This window comes from Molossus molossus, unplaced genomic scaffold, assembly GCF_014108415.1.
Source record: "Molossus molossus isolate mMolMol1 unplaced genomic scaffold, mMolMol1.p scaffold_m16_p_17, whole genome shotgun sequence".
Lineage (NCBI taxonomy): Eukaryota > Metazoa > Chordata > Mammalia > Chiroptera > Molossidae > Molossus > Molossus molossus.
In genome coordinates, this window is record NW_023425352.1 from 4821456 (window position 1) to 4848277 (window position 26822).

The following is a 26822-nucleotide window of genomic DNA, read 5'->3' on the forward strand; positions in this document are numbered from 1 at the left end:
ATGTTGTGATGTTTATTAGAGCAGAATTCTGCTCTTTTAAATTCTCCCTGAATATATCCCAGGATCTGATCAACACCATTAAAAAAATTTTTTTTTCTTTATCAATTTTTAGAGAGAGAGGAAGGGAGAGGGTGAGAGAGATAGAAACATTGATGAGAGAGGACATCAATTGGCCGCCTCCTGCATGTCCCCCACCCCCACTGGGGACCAGGCCCACAACCTGGGCATGTGCCCTGATCAGGAATTGAACCGGGGACCTCTTGGTACATGGGTCAACGCTCAACCACACCAGCTGGGCAACACCATTTTTTAAAATACTAATGACCAGCCATTCAATCAGAAGACAGACCTTTTCTGGGCACCTGTTTGGTTCTTGAAAACACCTGTAAATTCCAGCTGATGGCTGAATTGGGCGTTTTTGGTCCGATTCCCCTGTGGAATGCTGGAGGGGAGGTTACATCAGAGGTGGGCCTCAGTGCTACCCTCCTGGGGCCCCCAAAGCCGACAGCCCACTGGAAGGACCCAGAGAACAAGTCCCCAAATGCTCTAATTCAAACCTGAAATGTGCCTTCTTACTTCCTTTCAGAAAAAACAAGCTCTGTTTTACGAAAACATCGTCAAAGTGATAAGACCCAAGCCTGACTACTTCGCTGTGGGTTACTACGGACAAGGGTTTCCCACTTTCCTCCGGGTAAGTAGGGACCGGCGCCCCTCCCGCCCTGAGGGAGGGTTTACACTTGGCCTCCGAGGGTCAGTCTGACTGCTCCTATTCTGGTGCTCGGTGCTGAACTTAGGGTGCCAGAGGGGGGCTGATATTGGATTGCATATGAACTTTCCATCTGATTTTTCCAAAACAGAACTCTTCTTCAGAGATGCATGTGTATTTTTTAACCTGTGGTAACATATACATAACATGAAGTTGGGCATTTTAACCATTTTTAGTGCACAGCTCAGTGGCATGAAGCACGTTCATTCACATCGTTATATAACCGCCTCCATCATCTCCAGAACTTTTTCGTCTTTTCAAACTAGAACTCTGTCCCCAGTAAATAATAGCTCCCACTTCTCCCCTTCCCCCACCCCTGGCACCCCCCACCCTGCTTTCTGTCCCTTGGTTTGCCTGTGGGATCATACAGTATTTGTCCCTTTGTGTCTGGCTCATTTCTCTTGGCACAATGTCCTCAAGGCTCATCCATGTTGCAGCAGGTGACAGAACTTTGTTCCTTTTTATGGCTGCATACTATTCCATTGTGCCGAAAGACCGCATTTTGTTTATCCCCTCGTCCACTGATGGCATTGGGTTGTTTTGGCTACAGGAATAACATAGCTGTGAGCAGGTATATTTTTAATCAGATGAGAAACTGGAAATGGATTTCCAGGGCTGGAAACACCTCATCCCTGAGGCAGGCAGGTGCTATTGGACGCGTGACTGTAGACGTACAGTCTGTGATCATGAGCTGAACACCCGTCCCCTCGTACGATGAGGCCAGAGGAGACGGTGTATAAATAGATCCTGCCTGGCCTCCTAGTAGAATTGTTCTGAGTTTCTAAAAAACTCCTTCTTGGTTGCCATTGGCTAGTGGGTCATGATTTTCTGGCCTTTCTTAGGGCATTTTTCAGTGACACGTGGTTTTCCCTTATGCTGGGAGCTGATGTGTGATTCCTCTGGTTTTAGGGGAGCAGAAGCTGTGCCTAGTGTGCAGCCATCTGGCGCAGTTAGATCCAGAGAGGAGATGTCCCTAGTCCCAGGGGTGTGTCCCTTTGGCCCTGATTCGCGGGAGTCCCTGATAGTAGATGACACCTTCATGCTGGCTGCAGCAGGAAGGATGTAGCTGGGAGGACCTGTTCTTGTTTACAGGAATGTCAACAAGTGTCCCTCACAGAGTTGGGCTGCTCCAGAAGGCAACCTGTTCATTGTCCCACTCAGTTAGGGTCCTGCTAGTTGACTGGGGCTCTGTCCCTGTCACCATGGGTCATTCTGTCCTTGATGTCATTGCCCTCCTTAAATAGCTACGACAATATGTATCTAAGATAGTCGTTGATCAGAAACCCCAGATTTTGGAGAATGTCTTCCTTCCCAAAGAAAGAATAAAGGATGTTCGGTTTTAAGCCCCAAATTAGGGAGGATTTTGAAATTAACTCGATTTTAAATAAAGAAATCGGTGGCTCTAACGAGCTTGGGTTGGAGTCACCTACTGTTGCTTGGGGCTTTGACTCGTGCGTGCACCTGCTTGTGTGCCTGTGTCTCAGAAAGAGGGAGAGAGACTCGCCCTGCCACGGCTGACCCGTGCGGTGCTGGGGTGTACGGTGTGTGTGGCCCTCTGCGGACGGTGCTGTGATTTAAGGCCACGAACTGCGGCTCTGTCCTGGTGTCAGGATGTGCCAGCAGAGTGGGCATTGCCCCTGAGCGAGCCGATGCCAGGGACGTGCTGAGTGTACACATGGTGCATGCTTCAGGGACCGCCCTGAGTCATCCCCCCACCAAAAAAGGATGAATTGCAGTCATTTTGTGGGGCTGTAGCAATATGTTTATTCTGCTTCACAGATCATTTGTCGGGTCAACCTGGCATGCCATCGGCACTTACAAAAAGAGGGTGACACGTTTGGCTACTGAATGCAGGGCTGGGGACCGGCTGGCTGTCCGCTTTGCTTTGCTTCTCTTTAAGAGCCGATCTCATTTTTGTAGTCCTATGAAATGCATGCTCCTTAAAAGGAATGAATAGCTTTAACTATGTGTACATTTCCCCTTGTTTTCACGATTGAAGGACCACGTCGAATGCAAAGTCATTGACGTTTCTAGAAAATGTTATCAGTGTTTTCACCTATAACTCACTACTATTTTTCTATTAAAGCCTTTTATATACATTTTTATTAAGTCTTTCTTCTACTGCAAAGCATAATAAATTCATGCTCGTTTTATAGTACCTGTTATACATTAAATCCTCCTGAATTTCTGAAGTGTTTGGCTTTATTTAGCCTTCAGAGATGCCCATGCTGTGTATTTATACTTCTGACTAAGACTACATATTACTTTGGTTTCTGCTTGACATTATTTTTCTTTTTTTTTTTGGAAAAGAGAACATTTTTCTTCTATAATGGGTATTTTAAGACATACCTAAGCACAAAGTGAATAAAATATTCAATTCTTAAACTGTTCCTTCTTTAATAATTTACAGGAATTCAGAATAAGTTGAGACTAGGGAAGGAGATAAATTGAATACTAGATCTCTCTTTATCTTTTGAAAATCCACTGATTAGACAAATTTTATAATGATTTTATAATGATTTTGAGCTGAGTCACTAAGAGATACACATAAAAACATGCTGTGGAATGCAGATCTCTCTGTCCCTGTGTCCCTCTGTCTGCCCCCCCCCCCAGCCCCTCTTGTCTGGCATCTGTCCTGGGTCACAGCAGAGGACAGGGGTGCACCTGAGTGACCAGCCGGTCTGGGGTCTCTTGCCCAGTGCCCCCGGACTGAAGCACAGATATGCCCACATAACCAAGTCCCCTGAGGAAAGGCATCAGCCCCCACCTCCCGTCCCCCCAGTCCTGTGGCTGCTGCTCGCTGTCTCTTGTTGTAGGTTTGCGCGGGGTTCAGACAGCCCTGAACCCAGGTGCTCTAAAACGAGGGCAGGGTGGGTGGGGGTGGCAGGGGGCTTCTGCAACCTTTCTGTGACTCAGTGGACACTCAGCGCGCACTTGTTGAACCTGTGAAGGTGCAGAGACCTGGTATACCTTGGAGTCAGAACTGTCCTTATGGATGTTTACAGAGTGGCCATGTCACACCCAGGCAGAATGCGAGGGCAGGCCTGCTACCCCCCACCCCCAGAGGGGACTCTCCAATGTGGACTTTGTGGAGGTGACAACAGTGTCACTCCTACCGGGAGAAAATAGTATGTGTATATACAGGGTGATGCCGTCTCTCGGCCTGCCGGGATCGGTGCAACACAAAGAAACTACCAGCACACGCTGCTGGGAGTGAGGGGGAGCTTTGCAAGGGAGCAAATGCTCCAGCTCTCTGGACGCAGTCCCATTGATTTGCAGATTGGTACCCCCAGGTCACAAGTGGATTTAAGTAAATTATTTCCTTGAGATGGCACTACAGCAGTCACCCTCGCTTTGTCTCTTGCTTTTTACAGGAAGAGACCCTGAAGCCAAAAGATAACAAACCCTTATTCACATGCAAATGAAGCACCCAACACACTGGGGTGGGCCGGTTCCCCCTTCCCTGACCCCCCACCACCCTCTAGGATTCCAACACAAGGTTGAGAGTGCTTAACATAAGGTTACAAAATGTCCATCTTCCACCCCCCAACCCCACAGGGTGAGGCAAAAGGAGGCTTACCGTTGTTCGTGTGGCAAATGTGGTAATTAATCAGTGAGGTACAAGAATAAACTCTTATGTTTCATGCACTCACACCTGCACACCTACTCTGACCCCCGTGTGTATGTGACGCCATTGTCCACTTGTCCTGGGGCCTGGATTTCCCTGTCTGACCGTCTCACGCCTAGTGGAGGGTGGGCTGTGACTAAGCCCTCGGTTTTTCGTGGTTTTGTAAATTGGTTGGTGCTGGTAAGACCGCGGCACCCGACCCGAACCAGTGATGCTAGTTTGGGGCTGATGACACAGTCCTCCGGAGTGGCCCGTGTGCAGGTTCCTGAACGTGTCCCTGGGCAGTGACGGTTTCTTCAGGCGAAGAGCCACGGGCCCGTGTGGGAACTACCCTGGCTCCCTTGCCCGGTTACCGTTACTTAGTGAGTGTCCCCGTCTCCAGGGCAAAGTTTTCATTTACCGGGGGAAAGAGTACGAACGCCGGGAAGATTTTGAGGCTCGGCTGTTAACTCAGTTTCCAAATGCTGAGAAAATGAAGACAACTTCTCCACCCGGCGACGAGATTAAGAACTCCCCCGGCCAGTGTATCCTTTAAGACATAAAGAATGGGACCAGCCCTGGCCGGTTTGGCTCAGCGGTTAGAGCGTCGGCCTGCGGCACAGAGACCCGGGTTCGGTTCCCGCTAAGGGCACGTACTTCGGTTGCAGTTTGTCCCCGGCCCTGGTTGGTCGTGCGGGTGGCAGCCACTCGATGTGTCCCTTCACGTCGATGTTTCTCTCTCTCCCTTCCTCTCTCTCCCTCCCACTCTATCTGTACAAAAAATGGAAAAATGTCCTCGGGTGAGGATAAAAAAAAAAAAAGAATGGGACCAGGCCGCCAGGCCGTTGGTGGGGAGGGCTGGGTGTCCTCGCTCACGGTGGCATCCGTGTGCCCGCCTGTGATCCTTGACCTCGTCACCTGCAGATATCCAGTGCTTCACCGTGAAGCCCAAGCTGGATTTGCCCCCCAAATTCTACAGGCCCGTCTCGGAGCAGATTGTAAGGTAATCCACCCGTTTTCCTGTCCAGCACGAGGGTGGGAGGGCTGTGGACACATCTCCTTTGGAGATTGGACCTTGGCAATGTTGGGGTCTGGCCTCGGCTTAGCTTCCCAGATGCTCCTTCTGTTCACTTGGAAGAAAAAGGGAAGCAGATTTTCAGCAGCGAGAAGGAAGTGAGGTGCTGTGAGGAAAGTCTGCTTGACCCTTGAACCACGCCCGGGTTAGGGGTGCTGACCCCCATGCACTCAGAAAATCTGTTTATCACTTTGACTCCCCCAAAACAGTTGTCCCTCGGCTTCCGGGGCATTGGTTCCAGGACCTCCCTGCTCGAGTCCCCTATCAAAGGGCACAGGCAGGGCACAGTCAGCCCTCTGCATCACAGACTCCCAACCATGGGCAGGGAACAGTCACAGGAAGTTCCTGAAAAAATCCACCTTGGCTGGACCTGTGCCGTTCCAACCTGCGCTATTCAAGGGCCCTGCAAAGGGACGAGGAGGAAGCCAGGACTCGTGGGTGGGGGACGGATTTTAAAATGCACGGGTCAGCCATCTGAATTCGCGGGAGACTGCCTGCCTCTCCGTGGGTTGTGCCTGGCGTAGCAGTGCTGTGGAAGCACCTGCATCACAGGCTTCTTTGCTGTTAAAATTTTTCTTTTCCATCTGATTCATGTTCTGTTCGGGGAAAAAAATGCTCAGGGTCTGCTTATCTTGTAGCCTGAAGTGGGTGGGTTGAGTCCTTCCACCAAATTCACTATCGTTTCTTTAACCTTTTATCAGCAACAGCGATAAATAAACCGACTTCCGCTTCTTGGTGAAGGGCCGTGCCCACAGGCATGCATTTGGAGTTTCGCAGCGGTTTTTTCGCAGAGACATGAAGTGAATCGTGAACCATAGGATATGCTCAGATACTTCCCGTGGTCCTGGGGGAGGAGTCAGCCTCCCTAGCGGCCTAGTGACACCCCAGCGGGGCGGGCACGCTGGTTCCATCCGGGTCACCCTGAAACTAAAGCATGTGAGACCTCTTTCAAAACAGGAAAGGCGTAATTTTTTAATTTTTGAAGGAATACATTATTAACTTGAAATATTTTAATAAATTGTTGGGTGACTAAATGAAATGAATAAGTGATTCATTACGTTTTCCATAAACGTAGGAAGAGAGGGTGCTGGCTTTTCCTCTCTGCTTCCCCTCACCTCTCTTTCTGCTCGGGTCTTGTCACTCAGCATCTGTTCTCCCGCGAGTTTGCGGGGACAGGCAGGAGGCCAACTGAGCTCATTTTCCCGCCCGCCAAGGTCTCGGTCCGAAGCTGTCGCCGCGGGTCAAGGTTAGGGCTATTTCAAGGAATAGGTGACCTGTCGGGAGGCAAGACCTCACCTCTGAAAGGACACCAACTGCTTTTCGGGTTAAACACCTAGTGATTTCTCGGTCTCTGTTCAGTTTTTACAGGGTGAACGAGGTCCAGCGATTCGAATATTCCCGGCCGATCCGCAAGGGAGAGAAAAACCCAGACAATGAATTTGCGGTAAGAAAAAAAAATAAAAACACCCCTAAAGCTCATTCCACCCCCAGCCAAACTGCCCGTGGACGAATGTGGCCAGGGGGCCAGCACAGCCCCGGTGAGGCGGATCCACGGCATGTGCGGACATCCTGATGCTGCAGACACCCTCGGGCTTAGTGACCGTGCCCCTTCGCCAGCGCCACGGCCCAGCCCCGGGGGTGTGACAACAGGCGGCTGTTGCTGTGCAGGTGTTTCCGAGTCTGGGGCTCACACCTGTTTCCCTCCTGGTGTGTCTGCGTTGCTCTTCATCTGGGTCCCGGTCCTGGCACACGTGCTGGTGGGTCTGTTAGAAATGGCTCAGTGGATGGAGCACTGTCCATGCACTGAGAGGTCCCGGTTCGATTCCTGGTTGGGGTACATGTCTGGGTTATGGGCTCGATCCCCAGGAGGGGGCGTGCAGGAGGCAGCTGGTGGTTGTTTCTCTCTCACATGGACATTTCTGTTTCTCTCTCCCTTCCTCTCTCTAAAAAAAGATTTAGTAAAAACATTTAAAAAAAAAGAAGAAAAAGAAGTGGCACAGAGAGGTGCTGAGCACTTGGTTTCTGCAGGCAGCAGGCACTCGGGAGCGGGGCAGGGCCTGACCTTCTCGGGGTACCACGCGGGCACTGGAGCAGGGTTTCCGCTGGCACGACTGAGTAATGGGCTGGAAATTCTCCGTGGGGTGGGGGCGTCCTGTGCATCGTAGGCTGGGGAGCAGAGTCCCCCCTTCTCCCCACTAGAAGCCAGTAGCACCTCCGCAGTCATGACAACCAGTTGAAACTGTTGCCACACCCTGCCAGGTGTCTGTCCCCTGCTCAAAGCGACTGCATTCGAGTCATCGTAATATAGATCCTTGTGCCCTTTTAAAAAATACACATACAACTGGGGGAGTGGGTTCCATTTTGCAAAAGCATGGAATGAGCACAGGTGTTTTTTTAATGTTACTCTTTCTCTCTCTTCCTGCCTGCAAACTTCCTCTGAATGTCCTAGGTAGGCACATATCAGGGAGAATCAGCCCTGAGGACACCAGCGTCGCTGGGGGCACCTGGACGAGCAGAAAGGCAAAGGTGAATTAACACCTTGCTGCGGGCCCACGGCGAAGCTGGGCACACTTCCAGGAGACTGGCTCTGTCACCCTCCTGGACGACCCCAGTGCCCTCCAGTCTTCAGATCTCGGGGTACCTCGTGCATTAACAGGAACCTGGGGGTCGGTGAATTCGGAAGTCGTCCCCAGTTCCAACACTGATTGTCTCAAACGAGCACCCTGTTTCTTGGACCTATTTGGTGACTGGTGACTGGCGTTGTCTCTAGTAGCAGCACAGGCCTGACCTGGGCAGCAGCGTGGAGGACGGTGGCTTTCTGAGCAGTCCCTGCCTGCTGTGGCCTTGTGGCATCAACGCCGTTATTTCTGGTGTCTCCCAGCTGCAGGTTAATGGGCAGTTCTTGAATCCCCCTCATGCCTGTCCATCTGGGAGCTCTGTGCTTCTGTGCTGATGAGAGAGATGCCAGGAGGTCGCACGGGCCGCCCACGGGGGCAGAGCCCAGAAGCCAGACTCCCGGCGTGTGGAGCTGCCTGAGCCTCCGAGGCTGCGATGTCTCCACGTGGCCCCGAGCTCCCCATGGCCCGCCCGGCCTCAGCACACAGAGGGTTTCTGAAGCCACGGATTCAGTCCTTCACGTGCGAACACAGCCTCGGCCAGGCCCGGGGGCGCAGAGAAGCCCTCGCAGGCGGGCACCGGGACAGCTGTCCTGCAGCCCAGGGGGCTCAGGGTAGCAGCTCAGCCGTCACCCCCTCACCCCCTCACAGGGAGCTGGAAGATCTGGGATCCTAGGGCCATCGGGAGGAGGAGAGACGGGGCCCGAGGTAGCCGGAGCTGTCCCTGAGCCCTGGGTGCAAACAGAGGCCCCTCCCAGGGGGTGTGGGCATCGGGTGTGGGCATTGGGTGTGGGCTGAGTGTGCGAGTGCCCCAGGGAGCTGCCGAAGGGGCACAGGAGCATCGGCCCGGGACAGGAGGCCTTGGCCTATGTGCTGGGTCCCAGAGGCTTTAGCCCCGTCCCCCACCCCCCTCCCTCCCCAATGGAGGAGGTTTGGGAATCTGCTTGCTGAGGTCAGCCCAGGTTTCTGGGGTCATGGACGTTCTACTGCGCCCTGTGCTTGTGTCAGGGGCGCTGTTGAGACCCAGCCACTCAGTGAGCACCCTCGCCAGAGGGTCACGGCGACCCCCGCTGGGAGGGTCACAGTGTCCATCACCCAGAGGGTCACGGCCTCCCTCACCGGAGGGTCACGGCACACAGGTGGTGAAGGTCTACCCTGCGACACGGAGCCCAGAGCAACCTCAAGAGACGTGTCCAGTTCTATGTATTGGCTGGAAACATTTTCCTGCACCATACAATGCACCGTGTTACAAAAAATACAGATTACAAATGGTATTTTTACTGAAACGACACACTTTTTAAGGCTCAATAAGAAGCCCTGAACAGATTCAAAATGTGTGAGTGACCATGTCTGAGTAGTGGGTGATTTTCCTCCTTTCTATTTCCATATCTTGACTTTATAGTGGAAACATTTATTAGGTATAGAAAAAAATTACAGGTTGAAACGCTGATTTTATTACTATGTGGGAGGTCACTTTACTGAAGCCGTTCTCCTCAATGCATTGTACCTTTGAGTTCTGTTTTATTGTAATCCTCACCCGAGGATATGTTTTTATTGACTTTCAGAGAGGAAGGGAGAGAGAGAAAAGCATTGATTGGCTGCCTCCCGTACCCACCGCGGCCAGAGATCACGCCCACAGCCTAGGTTTGCCCCTAACCGGAGATCGAACCTGCAGCCTCTTGGTGTAGACAACACTGCCGCCGCTGAGCCCCCTGCAGGCTCCTTTGCGTTTCTCTTGACGACTGTGGGCTAAGGCCACACTCAGGGCAGCCTCCCAGAGCCTATTTGCTCAGAGGGAACCTCCCGCGTTTCGATGTAGCTAATTCTCCCCAAGTCTCCAGTTACATCCTCTCTGCCAAATAGCAGGGAGCACCAGTGGGCACCGTTGGCAGGAAAGCAGGGGACACTGATGTGCCCGGGTGACTGACGGTCAAGCAGAGCATGTCTGCGAGGTCCCTGAATGCAGGCCTGTCCTCCTCGGACCACAGGGGCGCCGGGGGTCCTTCCTCCCAGCAGGAGCCCTGTTCTGGAGCCCGTCCCTGCAGGTCATGCATCCCCAGCAGGGCAGACGCCATCACCAACTGACATCCTCTAACAGGTGCGTCTGTGTTCTCTTTGCAGAACATGTGGATAGAGAGGACCATCTACACAACTGCGTACAAGTTACCCGGAATTTTAAGGTGGTTTGAGGTCAAGTCTGTTTTCATGGTAAGGACACCCCTGGAAGGAACCTCTCTCGTGCCTCTGACACGCCCTCTTCCCCCCCAAGTGCCGTGGGGTCCCTGTGGCCGAGTGTGGACCACAGATCCCAGATCAGGCGAGACTGAGCCCAAAATCACCCCACCTGTTCCTCGGGGCCTCGGGCCTCCCGGTCCTTGGATAGTGTAGTGAGAGGCGTGGTCCCAGCCCGGCAGAGAGTGAAAAGCCCAGAACTGAGACTCCTTCCTTCCCACCCCGTATCCAGAGCCGTCATCCATGCTGCTCGACAGCTCCTTCAGCTGAACTAAATGAAAAGTTGAAGACCGGGTTTAATTTACAGACAGTTTCTCAGAGCTTTCTTCCTGTCGGGTCTATTTCATTTACATGACAAACAACTTGATTAATAGCACTTGCTCATTTCAGGTAAAAATAGCTTAAGGTGCCCCTCCCAGGCCCTTCTTAAAGAAGGACTGGTCTGCGGTTCGCTGAGCCTGCAGCGCCTCCCTGGTGCGCGGTGGAGCAGCTCTGCGGGGAGCCCGAGTGGGCCGCGGCTGTCCGCGAACACGCAGCCCGAGTGGGCCGCGGCTGTCCGCGAACACGCAGCCCGAGTGGGCCGCGGCTGTCCGCGAACACGCAGCCCCAGTGGGCCGCGGCTGTCCACGAACACGCAGCCCCAGTGGGCCGCGGCTGTCCGCGAACACGCAGCCCCAGTGGCCGCGGCTGTCCGCAAATACGCAGCCCGAGTGGCCGCGACTGTCTGCAAATACGCAGCCCGAGTGGGCCGCGGCTGTCCGCGAATACAGAGCCCGAGTGGGCCGCGGCTCTCCGCGAACACGCAGCCCGAGTGGGCCGCGGCTGTCCGCGAACACCCAGCCCGAGTGGGCCGCGGCTGTCCGCGAATACGCAGCCCCAGTGGGCCGCGGCTGTCCGCGAACACGCAGCCCGAGTGGGCCGCGGCTGTCCGCTAACACGCAGCCCGAGTGGGCCGCGGCTGTCCGCGAATACGCAGCCCGAGTGGGCCGCGGCTGTCCGCAAATACGCAGCCCGAGTGGGCCGCGGCTGTCCGCGAACACGCAGCCCGAGTGGGCCGCGGCTGTCCGCGAATACACAGCAGCGGGGCTGGTGGTTCATTGGCCTCCATCCAGGATCCTATCCAGAGGGTGTTGCCTGCCCCTTGGGGTGCAAGGAATCCCCTTGGCAACCCCTGGTTTGGCTCTGGAACATGGGACCTCTCTCCCTGCTTCCCGAGTCCTTCCTCCTTAGCAGTCTGCGCCCCTGAGCGCATCCCCCTCCCTATCCCAGGCGACCCTCTTCCTGCTCTGAAGCCGGGCCCCTTGCCTGCCCCCCCTTGGGCCTGTCACTGTGCTCTGGGGGCTCCGGCGGGGGCCACAGCACCCCGCTGGCCCTGACCTGGGACGCTCAGGACATCAGTGGCGGAGAGCTGGCCTCCCTGGCTCAGTCGTGCGAGACAGCAGGAGAGGAGGCCCTTCACATCAGCAGGCACTAAGCCTCTTAATGAGCCTCTTCCCATAGCCCTTTGCACTCGGGGCCTCTGTGAGCTGGCAGGGATGCCAGAGGGCGGAGCTTAGCCGCTGGCCTCCTGGAGGACGTGGCTCTGCCTCGCACGGTCCCAGAACGGCATGACCGAAGCCTCGGGACACCCCGCCCCCTGCCGTGTGCCTCCAGGGACATCCACCGCAGGACATCTGTGGGCACAGTGGCTAACCTGTCGGTTTGATAAAAACAGGAAGCTATTCTTTCTTGAGGCAAATGGGGCAGAGGGTCATGAGACCAAGGAAGGAAAGCTGAAGAGGACATACGCTTGGTTCACCGAGCAGCGGCCGGTGCGCAGATGAGGTCTGTGAGGTCCGATGAGAAGTGTAACAGCCTCCCTCCCTGTCTTGGGGAGGGGGGAGCTCTTCTTTCATAGGACGGTACGAGGTCCTATGTGGAGACCACGGCACAGCCCCTCTCCCCTCGGGAACAAACAGGTACAGGGGCTTGCACAGTGCCTCACCCTGCCTCCAGGACAGTGACAGGTAGCTCAAAACTCCCCTAAAATCTTTACCCTCTTTACAACAAGAGCAAACAAGACCTTGGTGAAAAGACCTCATTTGTGAAGCAGATAGATAGATTGTGTTCAAGAACCACTCAGGCTGTGTTTTCCTGGGATGATTACATGTGTACACGTGTGCACACGTGTGTGCATGCACGTGCACGCACAATAAACCGCACATGTATGTGTGCATGCAAGCACACGTGTACATGTGTGCACCCCTGCATGTGCACACACAACCAGAACTAGGCAGCCTGGCATTGTTCCTTTGGGATTGGCACATGAGGACCACACCTGTGCACACAATACTGAAATGCCTGGCTGCCCAATCAGGGATCATGCCCCAAAAATTTGTAGGGAAGAAAGGTTCGTGGGGATAGGAAGCCTGTCCTCACTCGGAAATGCTTCTCCCCTGGCGAGGTCTCGTAGCCGGAGCATCAGCTGGGGACCCGGCCACAGGTGCAGAAGCAGCTGGCCTGATGTCATGAGTCTCTCCTTCCCGGCAGGTGGAGATCAGCCCCCTGGAGAACGCCATCGAGACCATGCAGCTCACCAACGACAAGCTGAACAGCATGGTGCAGCAGCACCTGGACGACCCCAGCCTCCCCATCAACCCCCTGTCCATGCTCCTCAACGGCATCGTGGACCCTGCCGTCATGGGTGGCTTTGCAAATTATGAAAAGGCAGGTGACACGCCACTTCTATCTTTACAACCCTGTCCTGGGGCAGACCACCTCCAAACCCTGTCTCCGTGCCCCGTGACTACCCTGGTTTCATTGAGTAGCCTCAGGGTGATGAGCCACGGCCGGGCCAGGGGCGCCCAGCTGACCCTACGAGCCATAGACGGTCAAGGCTCACCACAGGCATGCCTGGCCCAGGCATTGTCCACCCAGGTTGGCTCTGAGTGGCGACCTTCAGTGGCTTTCAAGAGACCTGGGATCATTACGGCCACAAGATACAGCGTCACCGGGCCTGGCACAGTGGAGAGGGCCAGCTGGTCTCCCCGGGACGTGTCGTCATAGGAATGGGCAGAGCCAAAGGACAGTGGTGTGGCCTGGACCGGGCGTTGGCACCTCAGTCCACCCGTTGTCGTAAATCCTGTTTGGAACGGGGCCCCGCCGTTCATCACTTCCTGTGTGTGTCTGTTCTGACACAGCGGCCGAGCTGACCTCTGGTCTAGATGCAGGAGAACTGGGGGCAGAGGGGCACTGCCCCAGAGTGGGCACCACGGAGGGTTAGTTGTCCTGGACAGAGAAGTGACACTCTGTGGGGGCTGCCTTTAGGTGAGCCTCCGGGGAGCAGCCACCCAGCAGACAGCCTCCAGATCAGCTGTGGTTTGGCTGGGTTCCCAGGCCCGGGGGTGCCACCCTGAACCCCCCAGGCTGCCTGTCCACTCCATGGCCTGACCTCACCGGATTCTCTGCCCTGGGTGCTGGAAGGCTCCAGCCAGGACAGTGCGCTCCCGGGTGCAGGGTGTGGTCTGTTTCACCCACAGCCCTGGGCCCGGGCCTGTGGCCAGCAGGTGTGCACACGTGTTGGGGGAGCGGGTGTGCTGAGTGGCTCTCCCTGTCGTCCTCAGGCCTTCTTCACAGAGCGGTACCTTCAGGAGCACCCAGAAGCCCTGGAGAAGATCGAGAAGCTCAAGGACCTGATCGCGTGGCAGGTACATGTCCCAGCACAGCCTCACGGGGCTGCAGTGGGGGGAGCTGAGTCTGGGCCCAGACCCACTGGGCTGCCTCAGCACACGTGCCAGCCGGCACCGAGCCCTGTGGGCATCAGCCGCAAGGCACATGGTGGGGTCTGTCCCGGTAAATCCCCTCTCTGTCCTGACTCAACTCCAGGCTGCAACCAGGCCTTTGAACACCCAGAAAGTACTCTCTTGAAAATGAGCCCAGTCTGGTCCCACTTGTTGATCAATTTAGCATCTGCTGGGAACTGTCTGGTATTGACAGACTAGGCAACAGAAGGAGGGTCAGAACCACAGGTCTCCGGACCCAGCTCCAGCCTGTCCTGGGACAGGCACTCAGGGATGCAGTAATGCTGTGGGGGTGATGTTGTGCACCTTTGTGTGCATGCGTGTGTGTGTGCATGCATGCATGTGTGGTGCAGAGGGCAATCTGCAGGGCGCCCACCCCTTGTTTTCTGTGTGTGCATGTACACATGTGTGTGCATTTGTGTGTGTGCATGCATGTGTGGTGCAGGTGGGAACCTGCAGGGTGCTCGCCCCTTGATTTCTGTGTGTGTGTGCATGCATGCATGCATGTGTGGTGCAGGTGGGAGCCTGCAGGGCGTCCACCCCTTGTTTTCTGTGTGTGGTGCATGCACGCATGCATGCATGTGTGGTGCAGGTGGGAGCCTGCAGGGCGTTCACCCCTTGTTTTCTGTGTGTGCATGTGTGTGCGTGCATGCGTGTGTGGTGCAGGGGGGAACCTGCAGGGCACCCACCCCTTGTTTTCTCCCTGGCTATGCTCAGGGTTGGGGTTCCTCGTTTGTGTTTTCCTAGCTGCAATACTGTATATTATTTTGCTTTGCTACTCGTGTTTGAGACCCTGGAGTCTTATGAGGATGGGTGACTCCAGAAGGTGTCTTGTGTTTGATGGAAAGTCCCCTGTTCAGGCATCTGTGCGTCCTGGAGCCTTTATGAGCCTGGGGGTGAGGGGGCGTAAGACCCTGTTGTCATGGGAGCCCTGCCGACTTTGGGCAACTCACTTCCTCCTCTGTTTTCCCACGTGGGAGGTGAGCGGGGTGCTGTCCGAGGGAACCCACACACCTGGCTGAGTGAAGAGAGCTCATGGGAGGGCAGGACCCTTTGGGCCGGGCTGGGTGTTGTGCCCCAGGCCACCTGCTAAGCCGGGGTCTCAGGCTGACACCGGCCGGGGTCTCAGCCGGGGTCCCTGACTCGGTTGGTTCTTCCTGGGGAGACATGTCTGTGGACCCTCTATCCTGGTCACCCGGAGCCTCACCTGCGTGCCTTCCTCTCAGTATCCGCACATCACCGAGTGTGACCTCCTAGGGGGCAGTGGGCTCCGCTCTGGTTTCAAGCCAAGTTACACGTCCTTGATTTAGTTTTCATTTTATTGTGGTGACATTTACATGACATGAAATGAATCACTGCAGCCATTACATGGTCAGCTCAGCGGCGTTGTCCACATTCACACATGTAGCCACCACCACCATCCATCTCTGGGACTGTTCATCTTGCGACACTGAAACTCTGTCCCCATTAAATAGCTCTCCCTTCTCTCTGCCCCTGGCACCCACCTTCCACGTCCCGTCCCTGTGAATTCCTCTGCTCTAGGAGCCTCCTGGAGGTGGAACCAGACGGCATTTGTCCTTTGGTGACTGGCTCGTTCCTCTTGGCATTATGTCTTCAAGGTTCATCTGTGTTCTGACACGTCAGAATTTTCTTCCTTATTAAGGCTGAGTAATATTCCATAAAATCAACCGCATTTGTTGATTCATTCATTCACGGACAGACGGGTGGTTCCCACCTTTCGCCTGTTGTAAATAATGCAGCTGGGAACACGGTGTACAGACACCTGTTCGACTCCCTGCTTTCACCTGTTTGGGGTACACACCCAGACGTGGGATGCTGGTTGACCTGCTAGTTATATTTTTAATTGTTTTATTTTTTAATTCCTTTTTTTATTGATTTTAGAGGGAGAGAGAGAGAGAGAAACATCGATGAGAGAGATCATCGACTGGCCGCCTCCTGCATGCTCCCCACTGGGCGTCTGGCCCACAGCCTGGGCATGTGCCCTGACTGGGGATCGAACCGGCGACCTCTTGGTGCCTGGGTTGACGCACAACCATGGAGCCACAGGCTATTTTTAGTTGTTTGAAGGCCCACCGGCCTGTTTCCACAGCGGGTGCTCTATTTGGTGATCCGCCCGCAGGGATGAGCCAGGGTTCCCGTTTCTCCACGTCGCGTCAGCACTTGTTACTTTCCACTTGGGTTTCGCGTGCGTGTTTTGTAACAACCATCCTAAGGGGAGTGACTTTACCACGAATCCATATGCATCGGACATCTGTTTGGCTTGGAATTAATTCTGACCACACTGGGGATGACTCCACGGGACCTCATCGGCCGAACTGCCGGGGATGGAAGCCAGCCCCATCGGCAGTCACCCTGTGACTAAAGAAGAGGGAGAGCGTTTAAATGTCTGAATGATTCCAATTTAGATGTTGTAGAAACCAAAGGGTCCACAATTCCAAACTCCTGAAGGCTATAAAGCCATTGCACAAAAACTAGTTCGGTCTGCAAAAGTCCTATTGATTTTTTTTTCCCCTGTAAGCTTTAACAGCAAATTGGATTTTAAGAGTTTCAAGTCCTACAGAGAAAAATAATTTGTTCCCCAGAGAGGACTTTGTCATTGCCCTAATAACACATTAAAGGATGAATTTTGAAGCAGCTCACGGGAGAGTGGGAAGAAGGCATCTGTTTTCTAGCGACTTCATTAAATCAAAAGTGCTGAAAATACATATTCCCCACAGTACCTGTGACTTGGCTTTTCTTTGCCAATGTTTTGAAAACCACACGTTTCCCTATCAGTAATTGAGCCGTGCAGTCATTAAAAAAGGGGAGTTTGGGGTGATCAGAACGCTGTCTTGTTTTGGTTTGTTAGTGCGTGTGGTTTGGGGTGTTTATCCTGAGACTCCACGGCGAGTGGGAGGCTTCCCCTCGGGAGTCCCCGGGACCCCCTGGCAGTTTCCACACTGACATCCAGCGAGCACATCCTGGCTCCTAAAATCGCTTGTGAAGGCTGGTTGTCCAGTGGCAGCTCCCGCTGTGCTTTGCCAGGGCTGGGATAGGACGGTGCCGACCTGCCCCTCCCCCGTGGGGGCTGGAGTCAGTGCAGGCGGCACGGGCCGGGCCTCGGCTGGGTTTGCAGCTGTCACCGCGGTCACGAGCGAGCACCGGCCCTTCCTCCAAGGCACCGCTCAGTGACTCCACAGCAGCTGTCCTGCTGAGCATCCCGCCGGGTGTGCAAAGACGAATCCACACAGACTCATACTCGCCCACGGGGATGTATCCAGGTTTTTCTTTTATTGTTATTCTTTTAATCCTCACCTGAGAATATTTTCCCATTGCTTGTTTTTGTGGTTTTTTTCAGATAGAGTGGGAGGGAGAGAGAGAGAAACATTGATGTGAGAGAGACACATCAACTGGCTGCCTCCCTCGTGACCCCAACCAGGGATCGAACCTGCAACTGGGGTGTGTGCCCCTGACTGGGAATTGAACTCGAGACTCTTCCGTCTGCAGACCAACGCTCTAACCACTGGGAAAACCAGCCAGGGCTACATAGTTCTCTTTTAAAATGAAAGAGCCAACTCACTCACCCTGCCCAGCGGCAGCAGGCGTGGCTCGTGGCGGCAGGCGTGGCTCGTGGCGGCAGGCGTGGCCGGCGTGGCCGGGGGTGGGGCTCCTGGCGCGCTGGGCGGGACTTCCAGATGCTCTGTGCTGTGGGCAGGCCCGCCGTCTGCAGGGGACACGGGGCAGCCGTCAAGGACAGCCTCCTTTAGAAGGGCGTCACTGTGGAGCAGGTTCCTGCTCAGCGTGAAGGAGTCCAGGCCGCCTCTCCCCTCCCTGGGCTCTGGGACGCTCTCGACATGCAGATTCCGGGGTCCGTCCTAGAGCAGGTCAGCACTCGGGGTGGGGCTCAGCAGGCTGCCCCAGGGGTTGTGATGCTCAGCCAGGTTGGAACCCGCGGAACTGAAGGGTCCCACAGGCCACTTCGGGCCTCGCTCCGTGGCTCCTGCGTGTATGCTGAGCACCTGGTAAGTCGGAGGGTATGTTGATCGCGGCCACGGCTCAGCCCCAAGCAGACATAGATCCGCCACATCCCATCCTGGAAGAAGGTTCCCTCGGACCCACGTCCGGGACCTCTCCAGGGGATGGTTCGCATGCTCCATACACGTCACCTGCCAGATTGCACTTCATGTGGTACCAGTGACCGAAACCCACGGTCTTACCTTGGGTCCAGCAAGTAGTGTCTTTGGTGCCCAGAATCTGCCCAATTCGGAGCTTTGTCAAGTCGACGCAATGCACCAGAATGATTAGATTGCATTTTGCACATTCGAGAAAGGTCCCCTTCGCCACCGAAATGCTTTTAGTATCCAGGGCAGCTGTGCTTTAACCTCCAGAGCGCACCCCCATCCCTGCCTTTGCGCCCCCGTGGACACACCACGGTCACCATCCCACCAAACGCTGTCCCCAGGCTGCCGGCCCCCAAGGCGGGACTTGGGAGGCAGAGAGCTTACTGTGAGCATCCTCTGCTGTTGAACCCGAACAAACCACAGCCAGCCCCAGGGACGTGCCATCTGCAAGAGTAATTCCTGCAGAATATTAAAGAGTCCCAGCTGGCTCAGAACCTCTCCTGCACACTGTCCTTTCGGCGGCAACTGGCGGGAAGGGGATGCCTGGCGTGTACCCCGGGCGTGTGGGTGCCGCCGAGGGCAGGCCAGCGGGCTGTGAACTCGGGGAGCACGCCTCCCATCCCGTCCCTGGAGCAGCGGGAGAGGACGCAGCTGCCTGCAGTAAACGGCAGCCACACAGCTTATGCCTCGACTCATCTTGATAAGAATTCTTGAATTGGTTCACATGCAATCCAATTGTGTACTTATTATCCTTCTTATAAATCTGCTCATTGAGGTTGGTGTCCTGTTATATTCGGAAAATCTGTTTCTAATCAGTATGTTGATTTAATTATAAGTTATTAGGAGGAAGCCTCTTAGCTTGATTGCATTGAAGAGTGTCGCACTCCCTGTCCGAGCGGGAGGGGTGGGGGGGGGGGGTTGGAGGCAGAAGCCGGGAGAGAAAGGAGCCTTTACGCCCTCCCCGACTGCGGGGACCCTGGAGGGTCCCGAGGACTGGGCATGAAATGTCTCTTGGTGACAGTTTCAAAGGTCAGCTTCATCTCCACACTGGGAAGTGAAGTGTTGGCGTGGATACTTTGTGACAGCAATGTTGGCAGAGAAGAGATTATTTTTAGTTGTACGAAAGAATAAATGTGGTCTTCCTTTCCAAAGAAGAATAGCCGTCGGGACCGCAGATCACATGTAATTAGATTTCTGCATTTGGGAATAGGGCTCTCAATGGCCTATAAAGGCAATTTCTTAGCTAAAAAAAAAAAAAATCTTTGCACTGTGACATGACCCGTGGCTAACAGATCAAGTTACACCTCAACAAATTCAAAAGTCAGCTTTTCCCGAACTCAAGTGAAAAGCGCAGGTAAGTCTGTCCGGGCTGACAGATGAGTCCGGCCAAGTCCAAGAGGGGCAGGCGTGGGCCGGGCTGAGCGCCGCCCCAGACGTGTCCAGTTCAAAGCACAAATGATTTTAATGTCAACGGTTTGGGCTTTGGGGCAATGAGCCTGCTGACGCATTGAATCAGCCAGTCTGGTGTGGGTGCCAAAGCAGATGCCCAGTGACGGCCACTGCCTCCCCCCGGACCTCGACCCGGGACATGAGGAGGGTCGGCCTGTTTGTTTTGCAGATTCCATTTTTGGCCGAAGGGATCCGGATCCATGGGGAGAAAATCACCGAGGCGCTGAGGCCGTTCCACGAGAGGATGGAAACCTGCTTCCGACAGCTCAAGGAGAAGGTGGAGAAGCAGTACGGCGTCCGGACCATGGTGAGGGGTCTCGTCGCAGAAGTGGGGCAGGAGGGAGGGCTCAGGGTTTCACAGTAACGGAGACGTGTACGGGACGCCTGCTTAGGGAGCGGGGGTGTCAGGGACCTCAGCCCCTCTGTCAGTCCGTCTGCCAGCACACCAGCCACCTCCTGCGGTGATTGGAAATGGCAGGGTGAGTCAGTGTTCCTGAAGTGGCTTGGTCACCGGCGACCCTCAGTGTGCTGGAGCAACAGAGAAGTAAATCTCACAGAACATACAGAGGGTTGATCAAATAGCACAGGGCTGGGGCTTCCACGGAGCCCCAAGTCAGAGATGAGCCTGTGCCCAACCCAAGGTCAAAGCCACAGGCGGAGCAGTGATGGGTTTCTGAGGTCTGAGGTTGGCGAGGATTAGCTGCTGGAGGAAGTGGTCACTGGTCTAGGCCAAGAGGGGTGAGTCGGGGGTGGTTGGGGAGAGATGGGCGCACGCCGCCTAGGGAGAGGCCTCACTCGCAAAGGCTGCAGGCGGGATGAAGGGCAGGCCAGGGCCCCTGCAGACGCAGCCGGGCCTTGGGCAGAGAGTCCGAGGAAGTTGGAAGGTGCCTGACCACCAAGAGCCTAGCACGCCAGTGCGGGGCAGAAGGCTTCCCTGGGGTGAAGGGCAGCACTGGGCTTCTGCTAAGAGTTCGTGCCAGGTTTCTGAGCAGGGCCTCGTCAGGAGCCAGATGAGAGAGCAGCTTGGGACTTAGGATGATGCAGAAACACCTGGTCGCTTAGGCCCTGTGGCGGGCGTGAGACGGTCTTTGTGAGCCATGTCTCAGCAGCTTGGGGGTGAGGCCAGACCCCTCCTCAGAGCACCTCTGACTCCTTAAGCCACGGGCACCCTCGGGCTGGCTGGGCCTGGCCTCCGTCCCACGGTCCTGGGCTGTACGGAGCCCGTTCCCTGGATGGAAGCGCAGGAGCTCAGCTCCTCCTCGTGCTGCAGGCATGAGAAGCAGACCCCAGGGTCCTGGGGCGGAGGACCCTCCGCAGAGCAGGCCTTGGATTGTTTCCGAAAGGCCGACGGGGCTGTTGTAGCTCAGAGTCTGTAGGTTTTATCCAAGGAGCATGCTCACAATTTGGACTAGTCTACAAATCACCGTTTCCTTTTTAGTTTTCTCATAAAGGCCTGTTAATGACAATGGACGTCTCCAGGGACACGTGGAATGGCACCGTTATTGGTGCTAAACCCAAGCCGGGCAGACCCTCCCTGCCGCCAGAGCCCAGCGGCATATTGCTCTGAACCGGCGGTGGGCAGCCTGCGGCCGCCCCCATCTTTGTTGATAAAGTTTTATTGGCAAGCAGTCACGCTCACTCGCTGCGGTCCTGTGTGTGACGGCCCCCAGGCTACCGCAGCGGAGCTGAGCAGCGGAGCAGCCCCTTCGTGGCCGCAAGCCCGCAGCACAGATTGGCCCTTTGCAGAAAAGCTTACAGACCCCTCCTTTAAACGGTTCTTTTGCAGTTTTGAACCTTTTCTTATTAAAGAGATAGCGCGCAAATCAAATTGTATTTCGTGTGCAAAACACATGTTTTGAAATGGGCCCACTTTTAAGATGTGGAAGTGGTGACATGTGATCTAATCAGCGAGGGTCCCAAACAGTCGGCCTGGGGATGGGGGTGCAGCCGAAGCCTCAGAGAGCACGTGCCCTCCCAGAACGGGGTTTCCACACCCTCCAGCCAAAGATAGGAGCTTCTGCAGCAGCTGTGGCCCCAGATGTGCCAACATCTGGTTCGGGTGCAGGTGCAGTAGCATTTCCTAGCTAATTAGAGGCTGACACAGGGTATATTTCAGGGACAGTTTTTCAGTGATCTGCGACAATATGTCAAGGAGGATGGAAAATTCCGTCCGGAGACCATTTGTATGGGAAGATGCATCACTGGCCACCAGCGGGCGAGGAGGTGGAGCAGGAGGGCAGCCCCACGTGGCGCCACCGAATCCACGGCACTTCCCCGCAGGGAGGACGAGCAGGGGCGTCGGGTTTCAGTCCACGGAAGCTCAGCCATCCAGTCTGTGGTCTGCACGGTTCATCGATGTGCCCGGGTACAGAGTTCACCCGAAGACCCTGCAGACTCTCTCACCCCTTTCTGGACGTCACTGTGGACGTCCGGTTCTCTGGCCCTCCTGTGACTTTGGAAAAGGCTGGTGCACTGTGGTCTTGGTCAAGAAAACAGCATGTAAACTTGTGTAAAGCCAAAAAGAGTTTTTCACAAGAACGGGTCAGGTTTCAAAAAAAAAAAACCAAATGATCATTTTCAGCTTTGACTCCAAACAGGAACGTGTGCTGTTTATAACAGTGTTGGTCTGGAGTCCAGGCTGTTAAGACCGTGTGGTCCCAAGACTGGAAGTTTTCTGGGACAAACATCTAACAAGCCCCTTTCTCTCGGTCCCTCCCTGTCTCCCCTGCAGCCCTCAAGCCTGGATGACAGACGAGGCAGCCGTCCCCGGTCCATGGTGCGATCCTTCACCATGCCGTCCGCATCCCGGCCTCTGTCGGTGGCCTCTGTCTCCTCCCTGTCATCAGACAGCACCCCTTCCAGGCCGGGCTCTGATGGGTGAGTGGGACTCGGCTGCAGGGAGAGAGAGCTTGGGGGGGGGGGGGGGCACTGGGAGGAGCCACCCAGGGCCCTGGGTTGGTTTTATCACAGCTGAGAAGATTTTCAAAAAATCAGAATGGGTCCAGCCAGGTGTGGCTCAGTGGTTGAGCATCGACCCAGGCACCAAGAGGTCACCATTCCCGGTCAGGACACATGCCCAGGTCGTGGGCCAAATCCCCAGTGGGGGGCAACCCGTCAATGTTCTCTCTCATCAATGTTTCTATCTCTCTCTCCCTCTCACTTCTTCTCTCTCTCAAATTAATAAAGGAAAAACAATTTTTTTTAAATCAAAACGGTCTTTGAAACGGATACCCTCCGAACTTGACGAGCATAGTGCCCGGGAAGACTTTCAGGGTCTTGTGAGTCTCTGAGAAAGAAGTTCGCACTTTGGGTACCACTCTGGGGATGGTTCCCGTCGATTCTCACACCCCAGGGAGCGTGCGGTCCCCACCCACTGTGCGTGGACCCCATCTCTGGCTCACTTCCAGGCTGTCTCTCCAGTTACCTCGGAGAGCTCAGAGATCCTCCCCGTTGACATGCTCTGCGCTTTTGAGAAGCAAACATGTAACGTTTGCTCTTCTTATCCAAAAAGAAGCAGTGCGTGCGGTTGAACCACCAGCGAAGAGCTTCTCATGGTGTCGCTGTCGGGTGTGCACAGTCATGTGCTCGTCCAGCCCCATCTGGTCAGCAGTCCGTCACCCTCTCGACCCGCAGGCCCCCGTCCCTGCAGTGCATGGACCCCAACGTGCAGACACAAACCCTCAGCACCTCCTTTCTTGTCCACGGCTGACGTCACCGGGCAGAACTGAAAGCAACAGCCACGTTTTTTTCTTAGCAGCGGCTGTTCTCAGCGCCTGGTCTTTGCAAGGCCAGGTCCATCTGGACATTCTCAGCTCAGAGGTACTCGAAGCGTGTGTGCTTGTCCCGTGGCACGAGATTGCTAAAGAAATTGAATTCAGCTTCTCCCCACGAAAATCGCCAGGCTGGTTATGACAAGGCCTGATATTTCCCGGGATGTAGGGATGAGGGTGGACGTCGCCCTGGGGGTTTGGCCAGAATCGCGACGTGTGGCGCGTGTGAGCACCTGAGCATCATTGCCTTCTCCTGGGCGGCCTTGGTTGAACCTTGAGCTGGAGGACCTTTGGGAGAGTCCAGGTTGTTGTTCTTCCCCAGGGTTCCCCCCCCCTTGCTCTGTAACTGATGGGGGGAAATGAGGCTGTGGTCTCACAGGGCCCGGGCCACCTGCGGGATGAAGGATATCCTGTCGGCAGTTACTTCTCACGGGCGAAAAATCTAAAACGGAACCTGTCTTTCTCATGGTTCTTGGTATACGTGTCTGTTCTTCCCAGGACGCGTCTTCCTCTGAGCCAACACCCCCTGATCCTTTTCCCTCCATTCGGTGTCTCAGGTTCTCCAGGACCTAGAAGAAAGTCATGAATATTTTGATTATCGCTTATAATATCCTAGACACAGTATCTACCACATCATGGATGTGGACTTACCGGTTCATGTGAATTCAGCTGGAGAAGCCTGGGGGTCCCAGAATGCCTTGGTGGTCGAAATCCACGCTGGTGGATTTCATCAGTCATCTTTAAGTTTCTATTGTGGACAAGTTTCGGTCACATACAACGTGGACAAGATATTTCAATGGGGCCTGAGCCCAGGAGCCAGCCTCTGTCATCATCAGCCCCTCGCCAGTCTGTTTCAGCCTGGACCACGCTTCCTCCCTCCCCCACATGATTTTGAAGCAAATCTGAAACTTCGTGTCTTTTCATCCACAAATATTTCAGTGTGAATTTCTAAAGGCTAAGAAGTTAAAAACAACCACCATTTAGCCCACGTAAAAAAGTAACATTCATTTCATAGTATCATCAAATACTGATCTTACTTTCTAATTGTGCTATAAATGTCATAGTTTTAAGTCGATTTGTTTGAAATTGATCCATAGAAGATTCTCATCTTGCACTTGATTGATGTATCTTTTTAATTCTCTTTTTTGTTTGTTTTGTGTTAATCCTCACAGGAGGATATTTTTTCATTGCTTTTTAGATGGAGTGGGAGGGAGGAAGGCAGAGAGACAGAGAGAAACATGAATGTGAGAGAGACACATCAATGGTTGCCCCCTGACAGGGCCCAGGGATCGAACCTGCAACCCAGGTACATGCCCTTGACCAGAATCAAACCCAAGACCCTTCGATCCACAGGCCGACACTCTTATCTGCTGAGCCAAACTGGCCCGGGCTTAATTCTCCTTAAATCAATAGGTTTCTCCCTCTACATTTTTTTCTTGCAATTTATTTCTTGAGAAATCTAGGCTGCTTATCCTGTAGCCCAAATCTTGCTGGTTGCCCCCCCTACGGTGTGGTCTGGCGGGTGTCTCTCTGTCCTGAGTGTTCCCAGCAGATGGGTAGAGGCATCTAGAGGCTTGATCAGATCCAGGTGCGATGTGGGGACAGGATGACTTCATAGGTTCTTTCATGCAGAGGGTCATCATGTCTCCCCGTGCCTGCTCCGGTGGTGTTAGCAGCTGTTGGTAATCAGCGCCTACACTCGGCACCACTGCGGTTCGAATGGTAGCGGCCTTCCCGGCTCGTCCGGCCCGCCTCCAGTCCCCCCGGGGAGACACCGTCGGAGAGGAGGCTCCTGCTCTCAGCATCCGGGTCCGCGGTGCATTTGCAGTTCGGTTGTGCGAACAGTCACCCGAGTGGGGGTTTCCACTGTTGCCTGCCCCACGTCGTAAAGGTGGCTGGGCTGGCCTTCTGAACCAGAGCAGTGGATTTGTTCCTAAGGCTCCTTTCACAAACGGGGTTACAGGAAGCCACCGCTAGGATGAAATCGAACTGCCTTTCTGAGTCCCCTTAGGAAGCCATCGTATTCTCCAGGAGGGCAGGCTCCGCAGGTCCTTGTGAGGACCGAGAGATCCGAGGACAGGCTCTGGCCAGCTCCGTCCCCACAGCCCGGACGGTGGGGACGGGTTTGTCTACCACCAGGCTTGGGGACTGCCGGGCCCTGGGCAGGCAGCTCTGAATTTTGTTTCTTTCCATCACGTGGAAATGATGGGTAGCCCACAGCCCCGAAGACATTCATCAGAAATCACAGTACAGGCTGTTTCCCCTCTATGGCTGTATGGCTGGAACTCCTTTTACGAAACCACCTCTCTCGTGAAATGCCATTTTCATGGGCTGTGTTTTAAGAAACACAAGACCCTCATAATGAAATGCCTCACGTGGGAGCTGACGCAGCAAGACTTCAAAGCCATTGTCGTCCCTTCGCGCACACCGGCCCCACCTCCCGCCCCCTTCCGGCGGCACAGAATGGGAGTCCCGTCTCCTCGTACGACTGACGGGGACAGAAGGAGGGTGCCCTCCAGTCTTACACGGAAACAGCGGACCACAGCGTGTGCGGGCGTGTGTGTGTGCCCAGCTTTGACACGCGCCTTAGAAATGAGTTCCAGATCCATTTGCTCAGTGGGTTGACCGTTAACGTGTTTTTACACCACGTGCCCAGAGGTGGCGGTGTCCTCACTTCATCCTGTGACTGGGACGTCCAGCCCACAGCTGATAGAGGAGGGGAGACTGACCAGCAGGCGGCAGAGCCCTCTGTCTGTAACTCAGTGCTCGGCTGAACCCCTGAGGGCACCTCTGTACCTGTGAGCAGGGCCACACAAAGGGCTGCAGTGGGCGCCACCTGCTTATCTTCAGTCTAAGCTGGACGCAGACCTGGTCGGATCGCCACACCAGAAGGGTCTGCATCAGCACGAGCCTCTACACCCAGTACCACCCCCCTTCACAGGTCAGCAGACACCCCTGAAGACTCGTGTTTCCACCGTCCTGCAGCCGTGGGTTTTTCCGTTTGTTCTTTCCCAGGGGCAAACTCAGTCCATCCGTCGCAGTTGGTTAATATGTATCTCAGGTTTCCTTCCAACCCCTTTTCAAATCATCCTTTCCTGTAGAATTCAGCGGTTCCGGGCAGCACGTGGGTTTTCCGAGAGTGACTTGACACATGACTGCAGGGTGGAGAGCCCGTGATTTATTTCCGTTTTTAAAATAGGTTTTATTGATTTTAGAGACAGAGGGAGGAGAGTGAAAGAGAGAGAAACATCAGTCGGCTGCCTTCTGTACCCCCTAACCGGGGATCGAGCCCACAACCAGGGCATGTGCCTGACTAGGAATTGAACCCATGACCTCGTGGTGCCTGGGATGATGCTCAGTCCACTGAGCCACACCGGCCAGGGCAAGAGGCCGATGACTTAAACAACC

At 54.7% G+C, this 26822-nt stretch overlaps 1 protein-coding gene across 1 annotated transcript in view; it reads left to right on the forward strand.

The window, feature by feature from the left end:
* The window catches only part of DOCK1 (dedicator of cytokinesis 1), a 423011-nt gene that overhangs the window by 387228 nt on the left and 8961 nt on the right, over positions 1-26822 (forward strand). Inside the window, exons 40-48 of the mRNA XM_036264869.1 lie at positions 587-691; positions 4777-4918; positions 5298-5376; positions 6808-6892; positions 10185-10271; positions 12825-13001; positions 13898-13981; positions 19814-19951; positions 22376-22521. Coding sequence (XP_036120762.1) covers positions 587-691; positions 4777-4918; positions 5298-5376; positions 6808-6892; positions 10185-10271; positions 12825-13001; positions 13898-13981; positions 19814-19951; positions 22376-22521 — 1043 coding nt within the window. The remainder of the gene's footprint in view (positions 1-586; positions 692-4776; positions 4919-5297; positions 5377-6807; positions 6893-10184; positions 10272-12824; positions 13002-13897; positions 13982-19813; positions 19952-22375; positions 22522-26822) is intronic.